Source organism: Maylandia zebra, linkage group LG9, assembly GCF_041146795.1.
Source record: "Maylandia zebra isolate NMK-2024a linkage group LG9, Mzebra_GT3a, whole genome shotgun sequence".
In the NCBI taxonomy this organism is placed as follows: domain Eukaryota; kingdom Metazoa; phylum Chordata; class Actinopteri; order Cichliformes; family Cichlidae; genus Maylandia; species Maylandia zebra.
In genome coordinates, this window is record NC_135175.1 from 35,300,107 (window position 1) to 35,327,624 (window position 27,518).

The 27,518-nt window shown below is 40.2% G+C and overlaps 1 protein-coding gene across 1 annotated transcript in view; it reads right to left on the minus strand.

The window, feature by feature from the left end:
• The window catches only part of LOC101467375 (sodium channel protein type 3 subunit alpha), a 262,766-nt gene that overhangs the window by 179,643 nt on the left and 55,605 nt on the right, over window positions 1-27,518 (minus strand). Inside the window, exons 2-7 of the mRNA XM_024803636.2 lie at window positions 25,736-25,900; window positions 25,400-25,543; window positions 23,343-23,461; window positions 13,620-13,709; window positions 12,606-12,734; window positions 1,340-1,431 (exon numbers count right to left, since the gene is read on the minus strand). Coding sequence (XP_024659404.2) covers window positions 1,340-1,431; window positions 12,606-12,734; window positions 13,620-13,709; window positions 23,343-23,461; window positions 25,400-25,543; window positions 25,736-25,858 — 697 coding nt within the window. The 5' untranslated portion in view covers window positions 25,859-25,900. The remainder of the gene's footprint in view (window positions 1-1,339; window positions 1,432-12,605; window positions 12,735-13,619; window positions 13,710-23,342; window positions 23,462-25,399; window positions 25,544-25,735; window positions 25,901-27,518) is intronic.

The following is a 27,518-nucleotide window of genomic DNA, read 5'->3' on the forward strand; positions in this document are numbered from 1 at the left end:
AGAGGGTGCTTGCACATGCACCACAACAATAGTGGCATTCAGTTTCAGAGATCTGTAGTTATAGCAACAACTTATGGCAAACTTTTGATCAACTTAAACCTAACCAAGGCATTTCAATATATAATCCCAACTTTGTTTTAATGATAATTAGTAATCACTAAAACTTCTGTCAAATTCTTGACTTCAACTCACTGAAATAACTCACTCGGCCAACAACCTCTCCAGATTTATTTTGTCCTTTAAAAGTGTTATTTTGTGTACAGGAACAAATTTTTAGGTTTGAGGCTGGACAGACAAACGCTTTTGTCCAAGAACACAAATAACCCCCCCTGGAAATTTTATGGCCACAAGACCCCATCAAGTAGTGAATCTGGTGAATTTTCCACAACAAAAGCAACAGAGGGGGTGAAGGGACGCACCAGGTGGTCAGTTCTGTATCTGTTTGTCCCACTTTGTGTGTTATTCAAATTTCTGCAGTGGAAAAAGAATTACTTACACTCTATCCTCCTTATCACAGGATCAGAATATTATCCCAGTTGCTCACATGATGGCATATCTTCCATTTTAGTTTATTAACTTATGTGCATGTAGGATTATTATCCTACATTTATTGCAGGATTTAGCACTGACATGATGTTACTGAGCAAGCATTTAGTGTACTTCTACGAGGTACAATCATAAAGTTTTGCAACTTTATGGAAAAAATGAACATTCAAAAATCACAACTGATTTAAATTAGACCTTTAACCTTTTTCAGGTAGTCCCTTAGTGTGACCTGGACCACTCCCAGCATGTCTACTGCCCTACAATCTGAATTGGTTTATGGGAAGAGGACAACGTTTCAGGGAGCTGTGGTCTTCTGGGGAATGCTAATTTGGATAGCAGCTGGTGGAAGTCCAGAGGTGCACAAGGGTATGGCCTTGAAGGGACGCTCAACCAAATTTAAATCAGGTAGGGTCTTTTGAGTCTTGTAAAAGTTCGTGATCACACCTTGTAGACAATAGTTGTGTTTTCTAAAGCTAAGTATGAATTTATGCTGATTTGTATGGTGAAGCATTAAATATTGGAAGTCCTTTCTCCTGTGCCATTACTTGACTCATGGCCAAGAGCTGTTTCTGTTTGCTAAGCCTCTGTTTTCCACTCACAACCAATTAGCATAAAAACCTTGGTGCTTCTTCCTGCATACTACCTCTGTTTACTTTGTTAAAGTGGTTGTTATGAAGTAGAGAGCTATCAGTAGGTAGTATGCGGGATGAGATTTCAAACACAGCCACTTAGTGCTTCCAGCAGATTGGGAGGAGTGCGTTTGGTATTCACTCCCCTGCATTCGCGGTCTCACCTGGGATGACAGAGATGGTTTTGAGCGCTCGCAGCACCCTGAACGTCCTTAAGGCTGACACATTACCCAGGTCCACAAACTCAGTCACATATCTGCAACAAGCCGGGAGACAAAAGCACAAAAACAGACACACACAGAAGGGTATGACCACACTGAACAGCAAGCCAGCACAGAGGGATAGAAAGGTGGAGATACCTCAAGAGACAGAAATAGATACAGTAGAGACAGGCCAGGTCGGATGGCAACACTGGAGGATCAAGCCAGAGACTCGACTGTTAAGAAGGGGAAATCAGGTATTCAAAGCTATGGATTTGGATGTAAACTGGAGAAAAGGCAACTCGGTCAAGCACTTTAATATTTTAATGCCTGTAAGGTTTTTGGTTTTTTTTACATAGTATTTTTGGGTATCCACATAGTAAACTTTAACTGATAAACAGTTACATTTTAAATGTCAGAGTGGTGTTTTCAACATCAGATACCAGAACCAAAAAAATGCCTTTGGGTTGCTTTTGTCTAACTTCAAACATCAAATGTTCAGTTTTGTGCCAAAAAAGACAGAAATCCAGCAAACAGGACATGTTTTTAAGAGTTCATCATGAGAAATGCTTTTGTTTGTGTTTGGCTCTGGAATGGACACTGAATTAACCAGTTTAGTGCGTCAGATTTTTTTTTAGCAAATATCCCAACTTGAAGGCATTTTGTTGCCATCGATTCTCCTGTTAACAAACTTTTAGACATATCTGATTTTTCCTTCTTTATTGTTCCTTTAATGCAGATCAGGTGATTGGACCTATGGTCCCCGATTGGGCAAGGAGTGGGAAGTGGGTGGGGTCTGGAGCTGCAAGACACGGCAGACATGGGACGAACAAGAGAGGACGTTCACAACGCGATTACAATTGTCTCCTAGTTTGTTTGTTTTATGTCTCTTGTCGCCCCCTGGTGGTGGTGGTGGTGAGCCCTTACCTGGGATGACCGAGATAGTTTTCAGGGCTCTCAGCACTCTAAAGGTTCTCAGCGCCTGCAGGTTCCCTACTTTGATAAACTCTGTTAACAGCCTGTAGGGGGCAGTGTGATGGTTGTCAACAAACAACAAAGGAAGAGAAACACAACAAAGTCTGAAAATACTGCCGTGACTTTAAACCACCCAAAATTGACTTATTTGGAATATGTGAGCCCTACAGGTCATGCAATTAAGGTGTACTGTTACACACCTGTAAAGGAAAATTTCCAAGAATTTTTTTAAAAAAGTCAAGTTTACAGGAAGTTTACGTTTTGTTTATAAATTTTCTAAACATCACATTATTCTGTGTTTAACCGTTACTTTTTTAAAACTTTTTTTTAATCATAAGCCAGTCCTAAATGATCCACACTACATCCAAACAATTGTGAAAAACTGTTATTATTACCTATTGAGTTTACCTGCTCTTGAAAAACAAATTACCTATATTTTAAGCTAAAATTCAGCTCAGAGTTATAGCTTAAAAGATCAGATATTCATTGATCAACATTTTCTAGCAGTTGCAAAAAAAAAAAAAAACACCCAAAAGAATTATGCAACTCATGTCAGTGCAAACTGACATGAGTTGACTACAATACAACTGGCTACAGTTAGCACTGACTACAATTTCTTTAAATTGATACAGCCATATAAAAACATTTTTCCAGGACTCTATGTAGACTAGTGGAAAACCAAGTACACCACACAACTATTCAGAAGCTTGTAGAACCATCTTTAGCAGCAATAATGTTAAGCAATTGTTTCCATATGACTTTATCAGTTTATCAAATGGTGGAGGAATTCTGACCCAGTCTTCTTCACAACACTGATGTAGCTCATTGAGGTTTGTGGCCATTACTTTGACCTTTGATGATCTGTCTGAGCATTTAAGCCAGGTTGAGGTCTGGACTATGGGCAGAAATCTGTGCCATCAGAAACTGAATTTGAATCGCTTGGATTGAATCTGAATTGTAACTTGAATAAATGCTTTTAAAAACTGAATATGAATTAGCCTAATTTGAAATTCAATTTATTGATTTGAAAATGATCATCACTAAATTGAAATTGAATTTTATATTTTGAAAATGAATTCATGTGCTTTTAAACCGTATTTTATCCTTTAAAAATTTAGCTCTCGAATAATTTCAGATTCACTTCTTACCGTTCATTTTCAGTTCCAAAATTCAGTTTTTTGGGACTTAATCCGGTTCCGGTTCAAGCGCAGATTAATAGAACTACGTTTTACTAGCGGACTGAAAGTGTTACTGACGGGAATCTACAGCATCTTGAGCTGAATTAAGACTTCAGAAGTCATTCGTCATGTCGAATGACCAGCGGATAAACTCTCAGGTTGGTAATAAATGCATTACATATATAAGAACAAGCGTCATGTTAACAAATGATAGCCGTACAGTAATTTTTATGTTTATTGTAGCTGTTAGCTAAAAACGCTAATTTAGCGTAGTTTGCCCTGGATTATGATCGACTGTTTCTAGTAGAATTTCAAAGTTGTCATCTTGGACCCTCTCAGAGTACCCCCTCTGTATGCTTGCAGAGACTCCTACAGTAGGGAAACATGCAAAACGGTGTCCAAACCTTTGTGTTTTAGCTTTATTTATGTCTTACACAGCATCCCAACTCTTTAGCTAACTTAATAACTTTAGCTAAAGTGAATAGTTAGTCTAACTGAAATTGAATTGTAGAACTGAAAGTGAATCTGAAATTATTCGAGAGCTAAATTTTTAAAGGATAAGATACGGTTTCAAAGCAAATTAATTCACTTTAAAAATATAAAATTCAATTTCAATTTAGTGATGATCATTTTCAAACCAATAAATTGAATTTCAAATTAGGCTAATTGAAATTCAATTTTTAAAAGCATTTATTCAAGTTACAATTCAGATTCAATCCGAGCAATTCAAATTCAAATCTAACTTATTCAAATTCAGTTTCTGATGGCACAGATTTCTGCCCATACTGGGCTTTCACTGGGTCATTGCACCACCTTGATTATTTTCTTTTTCAGCCATTCTGTTGTAGATGCCATGCTTGGAACGAGGTACCAGTTTTAGTCAACCCTAAGGCATCAAATAGACGGCTTCACAATTGACTCTAGAATGCTTTGGTATACAGAAGACTTGATAGTTGACCCAATGACTGCAATGTCTCCAGATCATCACGCCTCCACTACCATGCTTTAGAGTTGGTGTTTGTCCAAAGATGCTGCATTAGGTTTTCTCCAAATGAAGCGCTGTCTATTATAGCTCATGTTCAACCTCACAAAATTTCAACAACCACCAAACAGCTAAAACAGTAAATGAGAGCAGGAACACGGATTCTGCACAAAGACGTAAACACAAAGCGCGGACCCGCCGACAGATCAGAATCAGTGAGATGTCGCCTTTCTCACCCGACGGCACGGACACGGTCGGGGCTGAAAGCCGACAGCTCGCTGATTCTGATGTTTCGGCGGGTCCGCGCTTTGTGTTTACGTCCTTTTTGCGCTGATTCTGAAGCTGTTTGATCTCTCTCCAAACAATATTGACTGAACCAGCAGCAAAAGAAGATCCAAACTACGCTTCACATAAACATCGTCATGAATTCCCTCTGACTTTTCCTGTTTTGCTTCCACCATAAAATCACACTTCATGCACAGCTCTCTCTCTCTCTCTCTCTGTATTTCAAGAACAGTTTCCCTTCTAAAAATCTGTTTTCTGCATTATTTGCTTGCTTGTTACACACCAGTCTACTGTTTACAGCGCTGTCGGACACTGTTTTTTTCCTTTTACTTACTTCCAAAAAGAAAGCCTCATTTCTGCTGTTCAATAGGCTTCTGAACAAATTTAATCCTTAATTTAATCCTTAATTTTCCCTCATGTTTTTCTGTTTTATCCTCAGGTACTTTGACACAAAGGCATCTGCTGTGATGCTCACACTTTGATAAAGTCTCGCATGTGTCAGGTTTCTTTTTATAGATATAAAAATATGGAAATGTACTGATGCATGATCTGAATTATAATATTTCTGACTGTCTGAGGCAAAATTTCACCGGTTCAAATTGAATCGAATCGAATTGATTCTAGAAATCAGTGACGATACCCAGCCCCAATTTGATTATCAGCACCTGCTAAACTACTAGCCATGGAGGGATTTTCCAAAAGTGTTGGTGATATAGACGGGTAACAGAAGACAATCCTGGATGACAAACAAGGAGTTTCAGGCATCTCAGCAACAGTGTTTCCTTTGGTTTTTATACCTGTTAAAACTCATCAATTCAATCAAGCTGCAGTCTGCACAAGGTAAACTTAGAATAAAAGTGTTTTTTTACTTTTACATCAACATCCACAGTATGAATCTCCAAGGGGGAAAAAACTACTAAAATCTGCTCTTGCACTCGATATAAAACAAACATCAAATCTATAACAACAACCTAAAAAAAAGAAGTTTATAACAAGAGACATAAGCCACACCCAAGCTGTGAACGCCCTCTTTAGATCGAGTCAGACGAAGCCCTGAGAGCCAAAAGGCGCCAGGCAACAGCGGCCATTTTGGGCCCCCAGTTAGCTCAAGACATTTGATACTCAGTTGCTAACGGCCCTCCATTACGGCTCATATTTCACCGGATTTGACTGTTAGGCTGATTGAATTACCAAGGAGGCGTCGAAAGGTGTGGCTGTCAGAACACGCCATTTAGATGCAAGAAGTCACGACCAGCTGATGGAAGCAGTGGCAGCAGAGACACTTCACAATGGAGGGCTCAAAGAACCAGTTCAGGCCTTATGTGAATGTACCTCATTGGTTGTTTTGTTGTTGTTATTTTTGTTTGTTGTTTTGTTACTGTGTCTTTTAAAAATGTAATCTTGAGAATATGAAATTAGATTAAATTCCTTCTTCCTCTGTTTCAAGTGATAAAAATGATGTACGAGTAACACCACATCCCATTTTATTGAAAGGTTCCAGTTTTACCAAATCATAAAGAAAAATACCTAATATGACAAATGCTTTTCAGTTTTTTACAATTTATTCTTCTATTAAGTAGAAATAATAGAACACTGATCGATTTCTCATATTTGCTTCTGAAGACCAAACATGAAGTAGCTTTTTAAAAAAAAAGCTAGTAATAAATACTGGCAAATAAAGTATTGGCATTTTTGTTGTCATGACAACACTATACAGACTAAAATGTAAAAAATAAAGATTTTTATTGTGTAAGTTGAGATTTTAAGTGGTTATTAGCAGTTTTCAGAGATGATAAACTTCATACAGATTTTTTAAACTAAATGAACAAAAATATTTTATCTTATATATCAAATATTTCATTAAAAATGCATATGTGAACAGTATTTATAATATAATGTTACCATTTAGATTTTTTTTTTAAATTTTTGGAAGCCTCAAATTCTCAGATTATTTAGCAGTTATAATATGGACCATAAAAACCTTCAGTTCCCTTTAATTTTCAAACAGATGTTTATTTAAAAAGGAACTTTTCACTGAACTCCTGCATCAGAAACGTTACTCTTCTCCTGTTTGCTCTAGTATCACAAGTTTGGACTACACAAAGTTCATTTTTACTGATCATAATTATGATTTTTAAAGTACTGACTGTAGTCCAGGTCTGTAATTTTAAGCCTTTATCTTTTTGTCTTTTCTCTAAATGCTCATCAACCGGCAACGTTTTCAACCTTTTTGTCTTTGCTGCAGAATTTGTTCCTCTTCCAGTGTGAATATCATTTTATACCTCAAGAATTTGCATCATTAAATCTGAGTTCCTCCATCTGTTTTGTGCTATAAAAGAGGAAAATTCTGCTTTAAATCAGTTTCCACTGAAGAATGAAAGTAAGAGATCGTGTGATGGTGCTTGTTCAGCTCCATTAGTGCTTCGTTTCTTTACAGTAGTAATTTCAAATGTGTTTTAATTAAATCATGGATGATTTAGTGTGAGAAATGGATCAATACGACGCATCAAACGTTGCAGCTTTAATGCTGTGGAAATGACTGTGGAGTCTGCTGCTGCTGCCGGTGTGGTGATGGCAGCCATTAACATGTCATTACTCCAGCAATATCAGTAACACAGGGGTGTGTGTGTGTGTGTGGGGGGGGGGGGGGATGATCTGGTTACTATGGGAATCCTGACTCGATGGGAGGGGTCAAAGGCATCAATCAAAAAGTGTGTGTGTGTGTTTACTGACCATGACTCTGGTTTTAATAAAGCTCTGGAGCATAAGGGTGATGTGTCAGGGGCGGAGTTCTTTTGTGTGTGTTTATTGAGACATGTTGTGTGTGTGTGTGTGTGTGTGTGTGTGTGTGTGTGTGTGTGTGTGTGTGTGTGTGTGCGCGTGTGTGTCATGTATGAAGAGGTGACTTATGTGTTCTTGTCCTGCTAAAGATCCATCTGACTGCAGGACATCCCTCAGTTCAAGGACATGTGTGTGTGTGTGTGTGTGTGTGTGTGTGTGTGTGTGTGTGTGTGTGTGTGTGTGTGGAGGTGGAGTAAGGACACGGTTGTCTTATTTTACTCATTTTCATTTGTTCTGTGTAACCTCTCAGCCTTGTTTAGCTTTTCTTTGTTTCTTGCCTTATAGCTTCCACTCTGGAGCTGCCTCTTCATGCTAATCATGACTGAATGTTTCAGGTAACACCTGAGAGCCAGAAGACTGGCTTCACAAACACTTGGAGGGATATCCCCATTACAGTCACCATAGGCAGCCAATCAGAGGGAAGTTGTTTCTACAAAAAGGGGCTGGAGTCAACTGGCTTGTTTCAGACAGAGATGAGCTAAAGAGCTGCACTTAGGCACTGCGTAAGATAAATAAGGATTATTTTGAACTGTGAATCATGCAAAGCTAGTCTGGTTGAGTCCAGAGCTTGAAAGTTCACAGCTCCAGCTCCAACTATAATTTCTTTCTCTTAACTTTATAGTTGATGCACTAAGAAAAAATTACATCAACTCTTCCAATAACTCTAGGACTGTCTTCAAAATGTATGATTATACACTTAAATGTTCACGTGTTCCTGCTCTGGAATGCCAAGGACTTCACTTCCCTTACATGGTCGAATCAGTGAATGTAATCCAGACAACAGCTGCGTTTTCTTAAACCCTCTGACTCGCTGACAGGAATTCGGATCATCTTTGTATTTAATGGGGAGTTTCTCCTTTAAGTGAGACCATTTTGGGGGATTTCATGGGAGCTCATCAGGGTTGTACTATGTGACTCGACAGACTTGGCATCCCATCATCTGAGGGCACCTTCATGAAATGTTTCAATTTACAGTGTGCACGGCAGGGGTGACGGCGCTTCATTACACCACACTGTAACCCGCGAGCCGAGCCTCAGGATCATCTGTTGATCCGATCGCTTCGTTCTGACTGTTCATCTACCCGCCGGCGACCCTCGCCGCAGGCCTACTGCTAATCGACTCTCTGATTGATCACCACCTCATAACAAAGCAAACCAAACTGCAGCGATTTTCCATCAGTCAGTCAATTGCCGATGTGGATGGGTCATGCTCTTTTTCTTTGTGAAACAAAGCGGCAGGATGTCGTTCACAGAGCGGGCGTCACCAACATTGTTAAGAGGAATAAGAGGCTCAGAGCTTTGGAGTCTTTTTCTTGACTTGAATTGATGGTTTGACAGTCGATTATGTGCTGAGGGGTTTGAGAAGCCTCGTGCTTTTTAAACCTGTAATTTGGGAAATGCAAGAGTGTCACTGAGGAAACCACTTCACTGTTTTTTTGTTCTATGAAAACACCGTAAAATGGCTTTATTCACTAAAAGTAGCATCCAGCCAATAAAATATTCACTCATCTCGCTTTGGATCTGCTGTCTCTTTTGTTGGCGACATTTCTTTTGTGCCTTTTATTGTTTCTTGCTGTTGATGTTTATTTGAAAGATTTTAATTTTTATTTCCCCAATTTAAAACAAGTATGCAGTCAATATTGGTGACGGTATTTATGTCACCTCTGTTATTGTGATGTCTTTCCTACAAAAAAAATTTTTTTTAGTATACGTGAAAAATGTGTTTTAGAAAGAGAAGGGTGTTCTCAAGTTAAGTTTAAAAACGAACCCCAAACAATAACCTGCACAACAAAACAAGCCATCATTTACTCATACTGTGGTCGTGTTAAAATATTCACCATCATAAGAAAAAAATCCAACCTAAGATTTAAAACAAAATCCTATACTAGCAAGTGCAGGAAGTCTTAAGAAATTCTCCTTTGTGGTGTGTATGCAAGTGCAACGCATTCCATGAAATAAATGAAAAAGACCTGCAGAACACAAGCGCGAAGACTATAAAGAGAGCAAAATTAATTTGGTTGTTCCAACTCTCATTCTCCAAATCTCTCTAATTAAATGCCCGAGTGGTGAACGCTCATTTGTATCCACAAAAAGTGCAGCCAATATTCCTCCAGCACCCACGACTCTGTCCTTTAGCAAAAGAAAACAGATGAAGTCCAGAGTCAGAGATAATGGCTTCACAAAACATTTCATCAGAGTGCGTGTCGGATTGGTCAGATGAAAATGACCTCAGTGTGAAAAGAAATCTCAAGGTTGTTATGAAAAGCGTCAAAAAGCAAAAGAGAATCGAGGAAGACGAATCTTTTTGTCTCTAACGAGCTGCTGATAAGCAGCCCTCAGGAGAGGGTGAAAAAACAGAAATCACAGATTCTTTGACTCCAGTGAATCTGTCACTGAGTCCACTTACAGGGCTGAAAAAAAGAGGCTCACAGTGAATCTTTAAAGTATTAGGAGGACTCATTGTTTAAAATCAATTGAAAAAGCATAGTGTGTACAGGCTGAGCTTGTTCACCCCCTTAAAAATGGCTCCACCACTTTTCCAGTCACCCCACCTCTGCAGGAGTGGAAGTAGATGCTTTAGCCCCGTCCAGCTTTTAAAATGTTACACAACTATATAGTTATAAAGTATAATTAAGTTTTCAATAGTAAGCCTAAATAGGGAAACTGTCCCCTTTCAGGATGTCATGCTAGTCCTCCATGTATGTTTGTCTGCTCGTCTGTACAATTACACCCGAACCTCAAAGCTGAGCTTCGTGAAGCTTGGAGAAGAAGCCGATAACGTCTGGTGCAGAAGGAGGTGCAGTTTTTACTCTGAGAGAGGAAACCACGTCTCTAAGGCTACTTTCAGTAAAACGATACAGGCTGTGTGTGATCATCATCATAAGAAGTTTCAGTTTATTAGTCGTGTAAATATTCTGGCTGTAGAAGCTGATTTAGTAGTGACAAGTATATTTTGCTGAGGAACGTAAAAGAGACGAGCATAAGAATCAGTAAATAAGTGTAATGTACTATGTCATTTGTTCCCAGTGAAGAAGAAGCTCAAGAAGCAGCGATAGTCGTCGCCGGTCAGGCTTATGCTTATTAACGGCGTAGAGTTTGAACTGGCAGCACAAAGTCAGACTTTCTCCTTACTTTGCAAATGTGTCTTCTGCTTAGCTTTGGAAACTGAACATATATCTAAGTTCGTGTGAGACACGCCTTTATTCTTTAATTCCGCAGCATTAATCCGCTCAGAACAACAACAGAGTCACGTCATCCACGCTGCTCTGCAGCTCTGAGCCTCTCTTCAAAAAAGGAAAATGCTGTCTGATTAACTCTGGTCATTTCTGCAGATTTATTTATTTTTCTATTCCATTAAAAGCATGAAATAGCAGAATCACTACAATTTCCTGGTCATCTTTTATTGTTTGAGTTTTAAATTGTGTATCCAGCAAGGCCATGTTTTACCAGCCCACCGCCTCAATCTGCTTCTTTTATATCCAAGCAGTTTTCTTCTGTTGTATTTTCTTCTTTCTTCTGTCATCTTTCTTTCTTGATTTTGTGAAAATGAACTTGCTAAAATATCTGTGTGCAATAGGAGCATTTTTCTAAAAACACAAGCTGAACTTCATCTGTGATGCTGCTGTTGCTCAAACTCAAACTTTCATGTAAGAACTGAGGTTTAGACTCCGGTGGTGCCACACTTTGAACGGCAGGTGGATGACTGGTGTTCTGCTATTTCATCACGCGGTCCTGCTGCCACTGTCACATCAGCCGATCGTCACAGAGTGCATTCAACTTTCACAACCCATTGCTTGTTTTTCTGATCACCACATGAAACAGTTACCACAGCACCTTGGAAATGGGACTTTCCATTTTATACTGATAATATCATTTGCAACCAGAACCTGCATATTAGTGATCAGAGGATGGAGATATAGCCATAGTAAGGCCCACTGGTCTTTGGCTGAAGCAGGGTTAGGGCTTCCACAGCTCCAGTTCAAGAACCCCAATTAGCTGAGGTGAAGCCTAGCAGCCGCCTGTGTCACCATTTACCTGTCAGTCAAAAAGGCCACGCCCCTAATAATTCAAACTTTAAGCCTTAACTAAGTTGAAATAATTTGACTTTAAAAATATCATCCTCATAGAAAAAAAAATTGGAACAGGCTGTAAATGTGTTTATTATGTAAATCTGAACATTTTAACATGATTCACCTTTGGAGCCTCGAGTGGCCACTGGAGGAACTGCGGCTGTTGGTACTTGAACGTTGGCTACACTTTAAGTCCCAGAAGTTGCCGATTATGGCTATGCTGACTTCAAAGGAGCTTTGTGTAGTTTGTGTGGTGTCACTGATACCAAATTTCAACCTTAATTTCAACAGACAAACTCTAGTTGCAATTTTTTTTGTTTTCATTCTCATATAATTTAAGAAACACCGAGGGACAAAATGTTGCCCGGTGCTTTTCGCGTTCCACAGATAAAACCCTGTGACTTTTTGGTCCATTCAGTAGACTACCTATGAGTTTCAGTGGTTTCAGTAAATGTAAACACGATTTGCAGTTTTTCGTGCAGGTTCACAATCACAATCGAAGAGTTATTCATGAAGACGCTGACCTCCATCTGCAGCTGTTCTACAGTCACTGAGAACAAACTGTACACGTAACCACATGCAAATCCATCAGGAAGGCATTTGATTGGTCCCAAATTTATTCTAGAGTAGCACAAAGAGCCCAAACATCCAGGCCGAGTCATAAAGAACTAAGTTCAGACAAAATACTGTGTGAAAGTATACTCAGGAGAACTGGTGCTCTTTAAAAGGCAAGGGGTGGTCACAGCATTGAGACCCTCTCTCTGTACTGCAGTATGCAGGAAGTTTACTGATTAATTACAGCTGTTCATGGCATTCATTTATAACAACTCTCACTTTAAATCTTTTGAGCTTTTATATAATACTATGTGTGTGTGTGTGAGTGTGTGTGTTTGACTCACGCCATGACAATGACGCTGAAGTCGAGCCAGTTCCAGGGGTCCCTCAGGAAGGTGAACGGTCCCACACAGAAACCTCTGGCCAGGATCTTAATGAGAGACTCAAACGTGTAGATACCTGTGAAGGTGTACCTGAATGAGGGATGATAACGTTTATCAGTATTGGAGGGGAAGGGAGTCATGTTGCGATGAAACAAAATGAAAAGGATAGAAAAGAATCAGCAAAAATAAAAGAAAGGATCACAAAAAGAGAAAAAAGAGGAAGGATGAGGGCACAGAACTGGACAGTAACAAGGTAAAGGAAGAAAATACGACAAATGCTTGTCCAGACGAAGAGCAGGGCAGAAAGAAAGAGAAAGTTACGGATGTGGAAGAAGTGAAGGACAAAGAAAGACAAAATGAAGAAAAGAAAGCCGGACGAGTGGAAGAGAGAGCCAGAATAAATATTCATAAAACTCTCCACCACACATCCTTCACTTATTTATTTTGTCCCCAGAAACAAGTTTGACCCGACTCGTGACAATTCAACCGTACAAAGACAGGCAGGAGCGCAGAGAGTCTGTCACGTTAGGCCTGACCGAGTAGCTGCAGCAGCAGCAGCCTCCACAGCTGGAAGCCAGCGATGAACTACTGTACATTAAAGGGTCTGTTCACCAAAAATATGCATTTTTCCAATGATCCCTGAATGTGCTGCAAAGGTAGCTTTAGTTTAAAAAACTGTCCTATTGAAATAAATGGAATTCAGTCCCAAAGCATCAAAGACGTGCTTTTACTTTTCGATTCAGCAGCATCTTAAGTGCACTTTGAACATTAACAGCATATTAGTTTAAGGGTCTGCGACTGACACAAACACACTAAAATTTGCAAACCATTTACCTCTGTTACCTCGAATTACTTTGCAATAGCTACTATGACTTGAAAGAAATGCATATCCAGTAATATCATTGATTAAATGTAAATTTACATAAATCACCTGTGGCTGATGAAGAAGAAAAAAAAGATCCCAGGTGTACTTACTCCAGGTATTTGGCCCAGTACTCCGGCTCGGACATGGCCATGAAGCAACAGTTTGTCAGGATGGTGCACATGATGAACAAGCTGAATAACGTGAACAGGTTAAGGACTGAGAAGATTTCCCATCAGACAATAAACACTTTACATTTGAATCAGAGTTCAGTACAAAGCCCACACTGTGTGGAGAAATCAAGACTAGTGGCATCAAATGTGGGAGTGACTCCTGCTACTATATCTGGGTCCTGCTGTCTTCTTACGTAGCCTGTTGTACATTATAGAGGGATTCCCAACAAGAAGTAGAAGTACTCCAAGTCTTCAATATAACTTTAGCTTCGAGCTACACCTGTAAAAGTGGAAACGGTCCCATAATCCCATAATTTACTATAGTTGCTCCTGGTATACTGCTATATACACCAGCATGATACTGTATTAAACCCTGCTTTGCCTGGGAAAAAATGTCTGGTTACTTGTCACAGATGATTTAGTTTGTTTCCTGTGTGTGTCCTTCAGAAGGAATGGTAGCTGATCAAAAGAGTATCTTTTGGAGAGAAAACATACCAAACACAACTATCTAGACAACATGGAAGTGGTTTGTTTGGCAGAGACTGGCAACCAGGAGAGTGAGCAGCACAGCCAACAAAGCTGAGGAGAGAAGCTGAATTATCAAGCGTATTATGTTAAAAAAAAAATCTAAAAGAGCAGATTGTACAACCTGAAATATTTTTGTCTGTGTTTTAAACTTTATGTTAAATAAGTCATTTAGATACTCGTGATAAAGAATCAGATATTTTAATACAGTTGAACAGATCAACCATCAGCTCCTCCCAGGTGTTTCAACCTTGATATGTGACTTTAATAAGGCCCCAGTCACCCAGGCCTAGTGACCAGTCACCAACTCCCTACCAGCACCCAGTCCCCAACTGTTTGGCAGCTGGTTGCTGAAGGTTGCTTGTCATCAGGTGAAATTGTTCACAAAAGCAACCAGACCCCAGTCACCCATCACATGGACTCTTCACCCTCCTGCCCTCTGGGAGGCGCCACAGGAGCCTCCGGACTAAGACCACCAGGTACCGGAACAGCTTCTTCCCCACAGCTGTCAGACTCCTGAACTCTGCCTCCTGACATCTGACCCACGTTAACACATGGACTGAACATACACACACAACCACTAGCACTTTATATAGCCTCTGTAGGAATTATCCACATATCTCACTTATCTTAACTGCACTACTGTCTAAATAATCATTCTGTACATATGATAATTTTTAATTCTACAACTGTTTATAACCTGCATAGTTCACATTTCTCTATAGCTTTTTATTTCATATTCTTTATAGTTTCTCTATATATGTATAGTTTAAGCACTTCTGGATGGATGCAAACTGCATTTCGTTGTCTTGTACCTGTGACATGTGCAGTGACAATAAAGTTGAATTCTATTCTATTCTATTCTAAATGATAGTTCTTGAGTTTGTGTTACAAAGCTCTTGATAAACAGCCTGGATGGGATAAACAGTCAGATATTTTACCTGCAACAACCTTAAATTTGCAAATAGTCTTGTAAAGTTTGTTGGCTGGACAGAGGTCGAAATTTAGCACAGAGAACAAAAGAGAACTGCGAGAGAGTCAATTTAGTATACTTTTCTGTGATTTTCAGCTCCTAGTCAGTGCGGATAAAAGCAGCAGCTCAAATGTAAAATGGAAATGACTTCAGTGTGACGCTGGTGATCGAGGAACCGAGGCTTTTATGACTTGTTCTCTCATTGTGAGTCTCTCTGGAGTGTGTCAGCTAAACGGCTGAAATGTAAGTGTAAAAATGACTCTTTTTGCCACAACATGCTGAAGTGATTTTACATGTGCCGTTTTTTTTTAAATACCTTTCACTGATTTCCCATTAGGGCTTAAATAAAGATGAAGTGAACTGAAAGGCTGTGTCGAGTTAGCATGTGTGTTTCAGCGCTCCCCTCCAATGCCTGCCACATTCAATACAGCAAATTAATATGCCATTAACAGCGGCGATGGGAGGAAAGGCCCACTTTGTCTAATCATCATATAATGGGGAGCAGTAACTTTCCAAACTGTCAGAAGGCAACAGTACATGTTAAATATCAGCTTCACCTGCCACGTTCAGCACACCGCGCTCGATGAGGTGGGAGAGACTTCATGAGACCTCACTCAGCTGTCAATCACAGCTATAAATGAATCATAATTATTGTAATTTGGCAGAAGGAACATACTCCCTGTGTGAAAGCGGCCCAAACTCCAGCTGAAACTTGTTTGAGCGGCGGGGTAATTGTTGATTGAGTGCCGGCTGTAATGATGTTGCTGGAGCGTTGTGGCAGGCGGCGAGATAATACTGTTACCAATTGACAAACAACGCAAATGTCCCCTCACCGCCGCCGCCGCCACAGAGCCAGAAGCTAATTATGGGGTAATGATAGACCTGCTGTTATGGACTTCCCAGGCCACCATACCGGTAATATCATTATACCTCCCACACCCACCACGGGATCTGTCTTCCTGTCTATAATCTACCCCGGTTTTATTTTTTCTCTCCCTCTTTCCACATTTGTCCATCTCCGCCATTCTTCCCTCATTTTTTCTCTCTTTCAGTTGAGCTGTCCAGTTAAACATATGCCACTGCCTGTCCTAAAGGCTTTTATTTTGAAAGAGGGGCTAGGAAGAGGAAATTCCAAAAGGATAAACTCAGAAGAGTTCCACAGCATGTCTTTTATTCTGACTTCATTCTGTCACCCCAACTGGTCGCAGCAGATGGCCCCGCCCCTCCCTGAGCCTGGTTCTGCCGGAGGTTTCTTCCTGTTAAAAGGGAGTTTTTCCTTCCCACTGTCGCCAAAGTGCTGCTCATAGGGGGTCATATGATTGTTGGGTTTTTCTCTGTTGCCTCAAAAGCTAATATAAAAAAATAAAGGTCCTAACTTTGGTCATAATATATAAGAACAAATCAGAATATTGTTTTTATTGATTTGTTCTCCCAACATTTTGATAATCATGAAATAAAGAAAATAATTATTCTGACTGACATGAATCACTTTTTCTTTCCAAAACGCAATTCTCCAAAATATAGGGCGAGGATTGGGTTACCAACTATGATGACTTGGACTTCAGAGGTTTAACAGACATGACTTTAAAGCTCACACAAATCCACAACAACAACTCAGCAACAACACACAACAAACACAAAGCTTATTGACTCACTTTGGTTCAACGTGAACACAATTAAAACACAACGGCACTGCAGCTGGTGGCTGCAGAGCAGCTCTGAGTCCCACAGCAATGCCTCATGGGATGCAAAAATCAAATGACTGTCCTCAGGAGCAAGGCCCCATGGGAAATAACACGGTTTGCCTTCAGAAAAACACAATCGCTGTATTCTAATATCACAGCGGTTCATGAGTGTATTTGTGTGTGTGTGTGTCCACCTCAAACAGCAGCTTGTCATAGTGGCGCCACTGTGGTTGGGCACAAATCCAGAACACACTTGATCACACACAAACACTTCTAAAGCACAAACACGTACTAAAACTCCACTTCAGCACCGCAGCTTGTACCCTTACATCGTGCACCTCCTCCACACAACACACACTAATTTTTATTTCATCTCTCAGAACAGCACGCACACACAACGTGGACATCAGCAGCGCCGCACCTCCATTGATGACCTCTTGAACCCACTTATTCCCCTGACAACAGCAGCGTGTCCGCCAGCTCAACGTCTCTCAACACCAGCAGCCGCCTCCCACGGTAAAAATAGACGGGTGTGAGGTGAGGATAAGGGGGGTGGGTTGAGTTTTGGGTGTGAAGTAATAGCTGTCATGTTGGCCTGGCGTCTGGGGCCTGAGGCGGACGCCAGCGTGGAGCTGGTGCGCGGGCGACGGGCCAAAAACCCACAGCTATAGCCTCTAACTTCGAAAGTCAGTAAAGCGTCCTAAAGTACATCTGGATTCACATTTAATGTCAGCCCCTGCACTCAACTAAAAAATCTATCCACAATGGAAGCAGTTATCATCTGAAGTCTGAAATTAACTAGATAACTAGCTGAAAGTGCCTTAGAACTGCTACCCTCCTGATGTCCAGCAGGGGGCGAGTCATTTGGTATGGAAATCTATGAGAAAACGAGCCTGCTGCTCAACTTGATCTCTGACCTCAGTGAATGCTCTCCTGATGAATTTATGGTCTTAATCTGTAGTTGAAAGGCTTATTAAATAAAAAACAAATGTTTCATTTGTAAATTATGATGACATTTAGAGCAGAGAATGCTTAAAGATGGGAGCTTCCTTCAGAGTGTGCCATGTCCTCGGTGTGTCACTCAGTTCCTCTCGTTCATGGCATCAAATGGAAACCAGACAGGATATGACTCATTGTTGCAGTTTAACCCTGACCAACATAAAGCCCAGTTTGATCATACGTGGTACCAACCAGTAAAACCAGTAGGGAAAAAGCTGACTTTCGTGCATCGTTTAGAATTAAAGGTTCACATCTAATGACGGTATCTTAATTTCAAGGCGATGTTAATTTCATATTACATGTTTTTACAGTCCTCAGTGGAGCTGCAAAACCTTCACGTGTAGCTTTATTGTTGCTACCAGAAACCAGCATTAATAATTAATTTGATTGAAAATTTGAAGATATTCAATTCTTCAAAGCAGCTTTCACACTTTGAAAATCTTTCCAGTAGTTTGGATTACACACTTATAGGTGGAGCATGTTTTCCACTCTGGGTTTAAACTCAGATCTGTATAACTAACAGGCCAACATAAACTATACACAACCAAAGTTGGGATTTCTTTGTAACTAACACTAAGGGTACATTTTCCTGATCATATCACCTGCTGTTGTTCACTGTAAAGTCATTTAATGTGGTTTAGTTCCATTTTTATGCAAATTAATCATGTGTCTTTTATTTTAATAATCTAGCTATGCAAATATAGTCATAATAAAGTCATATAGCAGCCACACACAAAAAATACAACTTAGACTTTATTGTAACAGCAAACTGGGAAAGTTAAACTAAGACATCTTCACCATTCAGAGGCTGGATCGAGTGATTTGTGTGCTTAAAAAATGTTATCATAATTGCTGCCATAAACTTCCTGCCAGTAACTATGATTAATGAACCAATCATTTCTCTCTGTGGAGAGCCAGCTGGTTTCTGTAGCATCTATAGAAACAATGAAAGTGCCCCTTACATTGGGGAGGGGGTGGGGTCAACAATTGATCTGAAGTGACTCTTACCACCAAACCAGCCCCACCTACAGAACAACACCGTCACCCTTGACCCCTAACCGCAGAAGTCAAGCGTTCAGGCCTGAATCGTTCTCTTCGCCGCACATGAAGTCGCAGATTTGCCGAGTGTATGCAGAACGATGACTCATCGCCTTTTTTCCCCAGGTTTTTGTAAACCAGTGCATCTGCAGTTTGGAAACCACTGAACTCGAAACGTGCATTTGCTTTCATAACGACAGCCTCATGCTGACTCTGTTCCTCGAATGGCCTCTTGAGTGTGGCCGCAAAAATTAGTCAATACCACAATACAGTAGCGCCAAGTTGGAGCTTACAGATCCCAAAACTGAAGTGACTTAATTCTGCATTCTTGTTAATTGCCAGCAGGGGGCGACTCCTCACTTCCTGTAACCTCAAGGAAACTGTTTTCTTTTGATTTTAAGAGCTCAGTATTTGTAAACACAACATTGTGTTTTAGGCGGTTATTTTGTCAAAAAGGAAACAATATTCCATCAGCCAATGAGCATTCAGTGTTCAGTCTGCATTTCCAGTTCAAACACCAGGATGGTGACGGTGAAAACTCCTACCGGTAGCTTAAATTGTCCCGGAATACAGATGCTATGAAAGACGAATTTGTTTATTTTATTGGTTGCCTTAAAGTCTTTTTAAACCCGCTCCAGTTTTTATGGAGGTTTTCTTGTTTGTCACATAATTTTGCTCAGCAATGGATCTGTGATGTAATGAATCTGTGTTACGGTTCTAGGTCATTTCATTCAGTTCCTTATGTTTTAGTATTCTTCTGTATTATGACTTCTGATTCTTTTGTTATCTTGTTTTGAATATTATATCCTATGTTTCAATTTATTCTGGTTTAGGGTTTTGTTCTTAGGTTTTGTGTCTTGTGCCCTTGTGTTTAGTGTAGATTTAGTTTGGTGTCAAGTCTGCGTCCTCATGAATTGTTTCCTGTTTTATTGTGAAGGTCCGTGTCTTATGTGAGTGTATCCTCATTTATTTCCTCTACACGGCTCACCCCGTTAGCCGTGACAATCTGAATGTGAAATCTGAATTTGACCTGATGCAGCCACACTGATGTCACCCACTATAGTTTCTTAAGTTCTGTTGTGAATGCTGGATTTGTATTACTCATATTTCCCATCAATACGAGAGATGGGCGGGTCTTACTGAGAAATCAAGTGCTCATTGGCTGATCCCAGATAATCCTCTTTCCTGAACCTTAAAATAAAATTTATAAAAATGGATTCTTTTTTCCTTCAATATGACCCAAAATGAGCGACTGAGGTGACAAACTGAGCAGTTTACAGAGTTCAAGTCAGGGAAAGGCTTTTGTGTAGACTTTATAGTCTTTCTCCAACTGCAGGCATCGCCCCCTGGTGGCAACTGAAAGAATTCAGTTTTAAAACCCAGAAGCTCCATCTATATTCCTGCTGAAAGCAGCTGAGCCAGAAGCTGACAGTGACGCTCGTCACATAAATGCCCCCTTTTCAGAGTCACTTAGACCTTTTCCTCATGACAGCTTGTAACAAAATCAGGATCAGCTGGGTGTGCACACTCCACAGAGCATGAATGGATGGTAACTGCTCAATTACAACAGGCAGAGCACCTGTGTGGAAACACCTGCATTCATTGTGGGTTTTTTTAAATTCATTAATTTATTCAGATTTTCCTTTAATTTGTCACATGTATATATACGATATGTATATTTCTGATTTTTTCACGACTTCTTAATTTTTAAATCCAGACTACACTCCGGCTTGCCTACAGGTGTTAAGAAACCACAACAAGCAAACATATTAAGAGCTCCTGACAGGCTATAAGTCAAAGGTCAAAGGTCCTCCAGGAACAAACTCAGAGATTTGGTCAGCAGAGAGATTATAGTCACAATATTTCTGTGTGTGTGTGTCCCTGTAATGCCTGTATATTCACCTGTGTGCATGTGTGTGCATGTGTGCCACCTTGATGAAGGCTGTGCAGTATTTACTGGCCATGTTTACGGCTCACCAGACAGCTCAAGATGATACCTGGCTCAGAAATACGACCGACAGTACGAGCCCTCTGATTCTATCTCGCTCTCTCTCTCACACACACACACACACACACACACACACACACACACACACAGTCAGTTGACATGATCGCTTAATATGCTGTCATTACTGTGCGTGTGCCTGGAGACCGTCCAGCTGTGGGACCCAGTATAAACTCACCACTGGAGGATGTAAAGAGACGTCTGTCTGTCTAAAGCAGCCAAACAACGATTACACCATTAATGTCTCCGACAAATATCTGATGACTATAGGTATGCAGACCTGTAATGTCTTGCATAAATATATTCTGATAAGAGTGATGCTATTTTATGTATTTTTATCAAATAAAAAGTCTTTTTATTTCACATTAATAATTTACATTTGTTTAACTTTTTTCCATAAAACGCTGAACAGTCGCTTTATTTTTGTTTTTCTGCTTCCATTTTTTTACAATGAGAAAAGCACTAATCTGTGAAATTAAAGAGTTTTGAGCACAGAAATGCAGGAATTGGCCTTTAGCTGAATAGGTCAAGGTATTCACTTTATTCATAAAAGGCATCCCCTGACTGTTTACAGCCAGATCTGATTTGTTAAGAATCAGCTTAACACAGACTTTGTGTAGACCGACCCGTTTAGCCCAGGATCATCTTAGCAGTCTGAAACTAGACGTCACTTTTGGACCAGCTAGCTGGCTTGGCTAGCAAAAAGCATCTGCTTTTAACTGATATTAATGAGGATGGCAGTTTTTAACTAACCTCGCTGAAAAAAAAAATCATCTGAACTACCGACAGCAAACACTTGCTTATTTTAACTTTACACATCTGTGAGTTAAGCTAACAGATATTTTAATCGTACGCAACTTTGATTACAGTGAAATATGGAACATTTTTGAAAGCTATGAGAACCTTAGTGCCTTAATTAACAAGATACGTTCACCAACACAACTGGAGTATTCAAATGTGAGCTTTACTCTACTGTCAGGGAAGTATCCACACCACACCATGGGGGTGGCACAGTCCCCCACCTACCACACGCAGCAACCTCCACTCCTTTCAAACATATGATTGGCTGGTGCTGCCACACCAAATGATCCCCTACACCATTACACCAGAGCATGATTAGGACCCTTAGGAATCAGAGTACATTTACTTGAGTATTTTACTGACATTAAATATTTTCTAAGAGAGAAAAATCAAGTGAGTAGTACGGTTGTGTTCACAGTGACTGTTTCCAGAGGAGCTGCCCTCTTCTGGCCAGAGAGAGGAACTTATCGAACTGTTAAATACGTTTCATGTGTTTCCAGTAGGCATGCAGAATAATGAGTTTTGATTTACACTGAAAGCGTGTTAGCATTAGTTCTGCTATCCTTCAACATAACATAAGCTGAGCAGTTAGCATGCCACCCATCACACAGACTTTGTGTACGTTCACCTGTCAGCACAGAGCTGGACCTTTAAACCTTTATCTCTCACCTCTTCAGTTAACATACAGCATCATTAATCAGGCTGTGTGCCAGGCCCACATGCATACACGGTATGTATACGTAGATTTACAGGATCTTGACTTTTTGTGGTGCCAACCAATCAGCACATTCAACGAACACCAGGAAGCTGTCCCCTGTCTTTTATCTTTAAGGACCTTAGATGTACTGCTGTACAGTCAATGCTCACATAACTGCCCTAGCAAATTCTGTAAAAAGCAGGAGCATAATGAATAATTATCATCATCAGTGCAACTGGGATTGTTATTGTGATCAGCTCACGCGTTCTTGTACCTCTAAAATAAGGAAACAATGACAAATCCTAACACTGCTCAACAACCTGAAATCCTATACTACCAATAAATACTCACATATAACAATTAATCATTAAAATCCTTATCTAATTTATCTATTTGTTTGTTTGTGGTGTGACTGGACTTTGTTTAAGAAAAGCAGCAGAGACTAAAACATTACGTTCAAATCTCCTGGAGCCTACATTTCCCATGATGCAACCTTGTCTTAGACCCTCCTGCTCTTTAAACTTGACTTTTAGTTTATATTAATATTTATTTTCTGATTTTAATTTGAATATTTTCTGATAAGAATGAAGCTAAGCTTTTCTAACCCTCTAATCTTTACTTGTGAAACTGCGTGATGGTCTCTTTATACGGGACTGCGTGTTGATGGTTGTGATCAAAATAAAACAGTATCCGAGATATCGCTGCCCCGTCAGTCACAATGAGACGCAGTGAAGCAGACGAAGGCAGAACAACAACCACAACAACTGCTTCTGTTGCCGTCAGGGTGGCCTGGCTTCTCTCACACAGCATCCTTCAGCACACACTGAAAGCACTGGAGGCTCCTCTGTAACTGACCCCTGACCCCCACCCGCAGCCATTTCCCTGCAGATCATAAGGCAAGCACAGACAGTAGCAGCAGAGTTTGTGTACTTAAGGATATGAGTGCACGAGGATCTTGATGGCGAGTCTCCGGATAGGGTGGAAGGGGCTGAAGATGTAGAGGGCGGATGTGGCACTGAAACGGAAGATGGCCTTCCCTTTGTTCAGGACTATGAACGTCTGCAGGAGAACCAGACAGAAAAATACATAAATACACAGATTTTATTAATAATGCACTGTGCTGCCAAAAAAGGCACTAAAGCAGTGAACCGGGGAGCCAAGGCCTCCATTTTTATTCCTTAGAATTTATTTCTAAATAATATGGGTGCTGTGTCTTGGGTTTGTGGTTTTAGGGTGGGTAAACTGTTCATCTCTATGGCTTTAAGATTTTTTCATGTATAATCTTTCTGTAAATAATGAAGTGATTAATCTACTTTAAATTATTTTAGTTCTCTGAAATGTAACAAACCATAAGATCTGATACATGTAGTATTTTCTATAACAGTAGATTTGCAGTTTAGTTTACATAAATTTTGAGAATAGTATGTAGATTGTTCCTGGCAGGCTCTACTGGAGGCTGGCTCCAGGAGTTAGTCAGTCCCAAAGACTGAATAAGACCTGGATGAGCCAGTGTCTGGTTTGGAGATCTGTGGCCAATGCTAACAGTCTTAGCTAGAGAAAAGCATATTGGCTAATTAGTGCTAAATAATGCTACAGCTACATCTACAGCGAGAAAACAGTGGCTGGCAACTGCAGAAAAACCAAAACAATCAAAGCCATGTGGAATAAACGTTTAAGCTAAATGACTTTTAAATCCTTTAAAGCAACTTTCACCAAGACGCCAATAAAGTGGCAACAGGATGAAGTCGGTGTGCTATCAGTGTGTTTCCATCAGTTTGTGATTGAAGGGGGTTAAGTTGGCAAATATACATGCAATCAGTTTGTGATAAAACCATGTTTAACTGTGAAAAACTGGCAAAAATCACAAAACTGTGCGATGTGTTGCAAAATCTTAAAATATACATACAAAAAACAATTCACATTAGCTACTCACAACCAGAACTTCAGATCTGAGACAGAGGTTATTTTCTGAGCCTCCTCCTGAGGGGCTCAGAAAATAACCAGAACCAACCAATCGAGAACTATTTCAAAGAGATGCATTGCAGATGAGTTGTGCTCATCGGTGCAGATTGACTCCGACCGACTGAAACATGTTAGTCTGTTAGACGGCAGTTATTTCCAAACCTTCGCCAATCTGTCTGAGAGCTTTTCTGTCTCAGAATCAGGAAAAATTCAATGCAATCACTGAAAAATCACCAACTTTTCCCAATCACAGAGAGGATATCGTCCTAGAGCAGGGGTGTCAAACTCAAATACACAGTGGGTCAAAATTCAAAACTGGAACAAAGTCGCGGGCTAACGTTAATATTTATTTAAATATATTTATTCCTCCAGATATAAGAATGAATCTTTTCTTATGGACTCAAACACGTTTAGCTGAAAAACTGAATATGGAAAAAGCAAAGCTTAATACTAAACAATATATATATTAGCTGTATAATACCAGTAGGCCAGCTCTAATAGTAATTTGGTATGGCTTCGCGGGCCAAATGTAATTAGGCTGCGGGCCAAATTTGGCCCGCGGGCCAGAGTTTGACACCTATGTCCTAGAGTGTCTGCTCCATTGCAGACTAAAAAATAATAGAAATCCACTCACCAAAACCAAAGCACGGACTTCTGGGATGGTTTGTATCTCACATCAACCCACAATATTAATCAGATAACTTATCAAATATAACTAAAAAAAGAATTTAAAAATGGCTTCCACCTGCTTGCTTGTGGAATCGATCGGCTTTGACTAAATATTTTTGGTTACATGAAGTCTGAAGTCAGCTGATTTGTCCTATTTACATGGTCTCCACAATATTACCATGTAAACAGATTTGAGCAATCCAGGACACACACACACACACACACACACACACACACACACACACACACACACACACACACTAGGTAACTCTCCTGTGGTCCTCAGAGAATCTTCCAGGGATCCTCTCCAACAGCGGAGAAGGTACATCCAGAAACACACACACACTTTCTCTCTGGGTGACCTACCCTCTTGTCTTTGAAGTAGTATGGGTCGATGTCTTCCAGTGGAACGCCCACCAGATGAGATGGGATGTCAGCGAAGATGCGTGGCAGCTGTTTTCCTGCCTCCAGATCGGGCCGGGGCCGGGGGAGCTCCACGTCGCCCAGGTCCTGACGCACACACAGACACACAAACCACATCTGAAATATCTCACATCTGTCTGCTTATAACGGCTCACTTCTTTATTTCCACGTTTACCCTCCAGCATCTTGTGCTTGTGTGAGCTGTGTGTGTGTGTGTGTGTGTGTGTGTGTGTGTGTGTGTGTGTGTGTGTGTGTGTGTGTGTGTTTGTTTTGACGCACCTCCTGGTAGTGTTTGTTGCGTCGGGACTCCTCCTGGGCGATGCGCTGCTCGATGGCCGCCAGGGAGTCCGGCGTGAAGCGCTGAAAGCTCTCTGGTCCCATTGGAAACACACAGCCAGCCATCTTCTCATCCTGATCCTGCTGCTGACTGGCCCAGTATACCAGCTGCGCACACACACACACACACACACACACACACACACACACACACACACACACACACACACACACACACACACAGAGGACAGAGGACAGAGGTTAGCTATGAAAAATGACTTCCTACTTTAAACTTCCAGTTTGAACATAGTAATCTAATCTATTCCCACAACCTGCTGAATCAAACCGAACACACTTCAACACACTGTCACCAAAACCCAGCAGAGCTGCTGCTGCTGGAAACTCGTTCATCAAGTCACAGGAAAAAGAAATGCAAAGCATTGTAGCAGTTCAGTAAATCAAAATATAAATCGATCCAGTTGTGCTGTATACGATTATGTTTAAACTTAACAAAATTTAAACCAGTGCATGTTTGCAAACATCAAAAATGTAGAGATGACACGCGAAGTATTTCAGATATTTCTGACACATTTCATTGTTGAGTCCTCTCCAAAGTTTACAAAAGCTTTAATGGTTTTAATAATTATAAGCAGCATGGCAGCTTCAACTTTACAGCAGGATTATTATGATGATTGTTATTTTTAGCTTTTACTGCTAATGCTGAAATTAAACCAGAATATGAAATCTGTAGATTGAAAAGTAAATCACGAGCCCAAAATCTGCTGACGTCTCACATATAGTCAGAAAAAAAACAGCTGACTGACCACCAGAACAACATCCTCGTGTTGTGTTATGAATCATAATTTTTCCCAATATTAACCCTTTAAGACCTACCATAGAACCAAGTCCGCCAGAGCTTATATTATAGTTTTACATGCTGTAGTGCCATTTATGGGAGCATTTCAAGTTGCTATACACCAATACAACCATTATAGCCCAAATTTTAATAATATGTCTGCATTAAGTGCATAGTAATTACATAAATTGCAAAAAAGTGCAATAAACTACAAAAAAATTGAAAATCGTTTTTGTTTTTTTAACATATATTTCTAGTTAGAGAAATTTAAGAGGCTTATCCCTCAAAACTGTAAATACAAAAAAGTTGCACAAACTAGACACTTAAAATTTATTTTGAGTGTCTTCATAGTTTTATTTTTGAAATACACCAATTTTTATACACTGCAGGAAAAACGAAAATAAATATTATAGTGCAAATTTGCAAAAAAGCAGCATATGCATCAAAATAAACTATTTCCAGCAGTGCAATATGAGTCCTCAGCATCCCAGAAACGACACAGAAAGTCATAAAGTCAACGATAACTTTTAAAAACACCAGTATAGGCTCATGAGGCCCTGATGGTAAAAAACTACATTTTCGCAAAATGACGTCACTTCCGGTTTCGGGCAGGACATGGCGGACATGCGATAGTTCGCACTGACGTCTATTCCAACGTAGGAAGTGTTACAAACAGCTGATCGGATCAGCAAAGCGTGTTTCTGGAATATTATGTTTTTGTTGCTGCAAGTGCTTTTTATGCAGTTTTTTCAAAGCTATATGTGGAAGGAAACTGTGACCGAGGACAAGCTGATGGCATAAGATGTAAGTACAACTCCTCCGGTTTCATATGCAAAAAAAATTATTGCGCTAGCTCACGTGGTTGCAGAGCTACCGGGATTTAAAAATAGTTACGCAAAACAGAGCGTGCCCGCTCTGACCGGCTTTAAA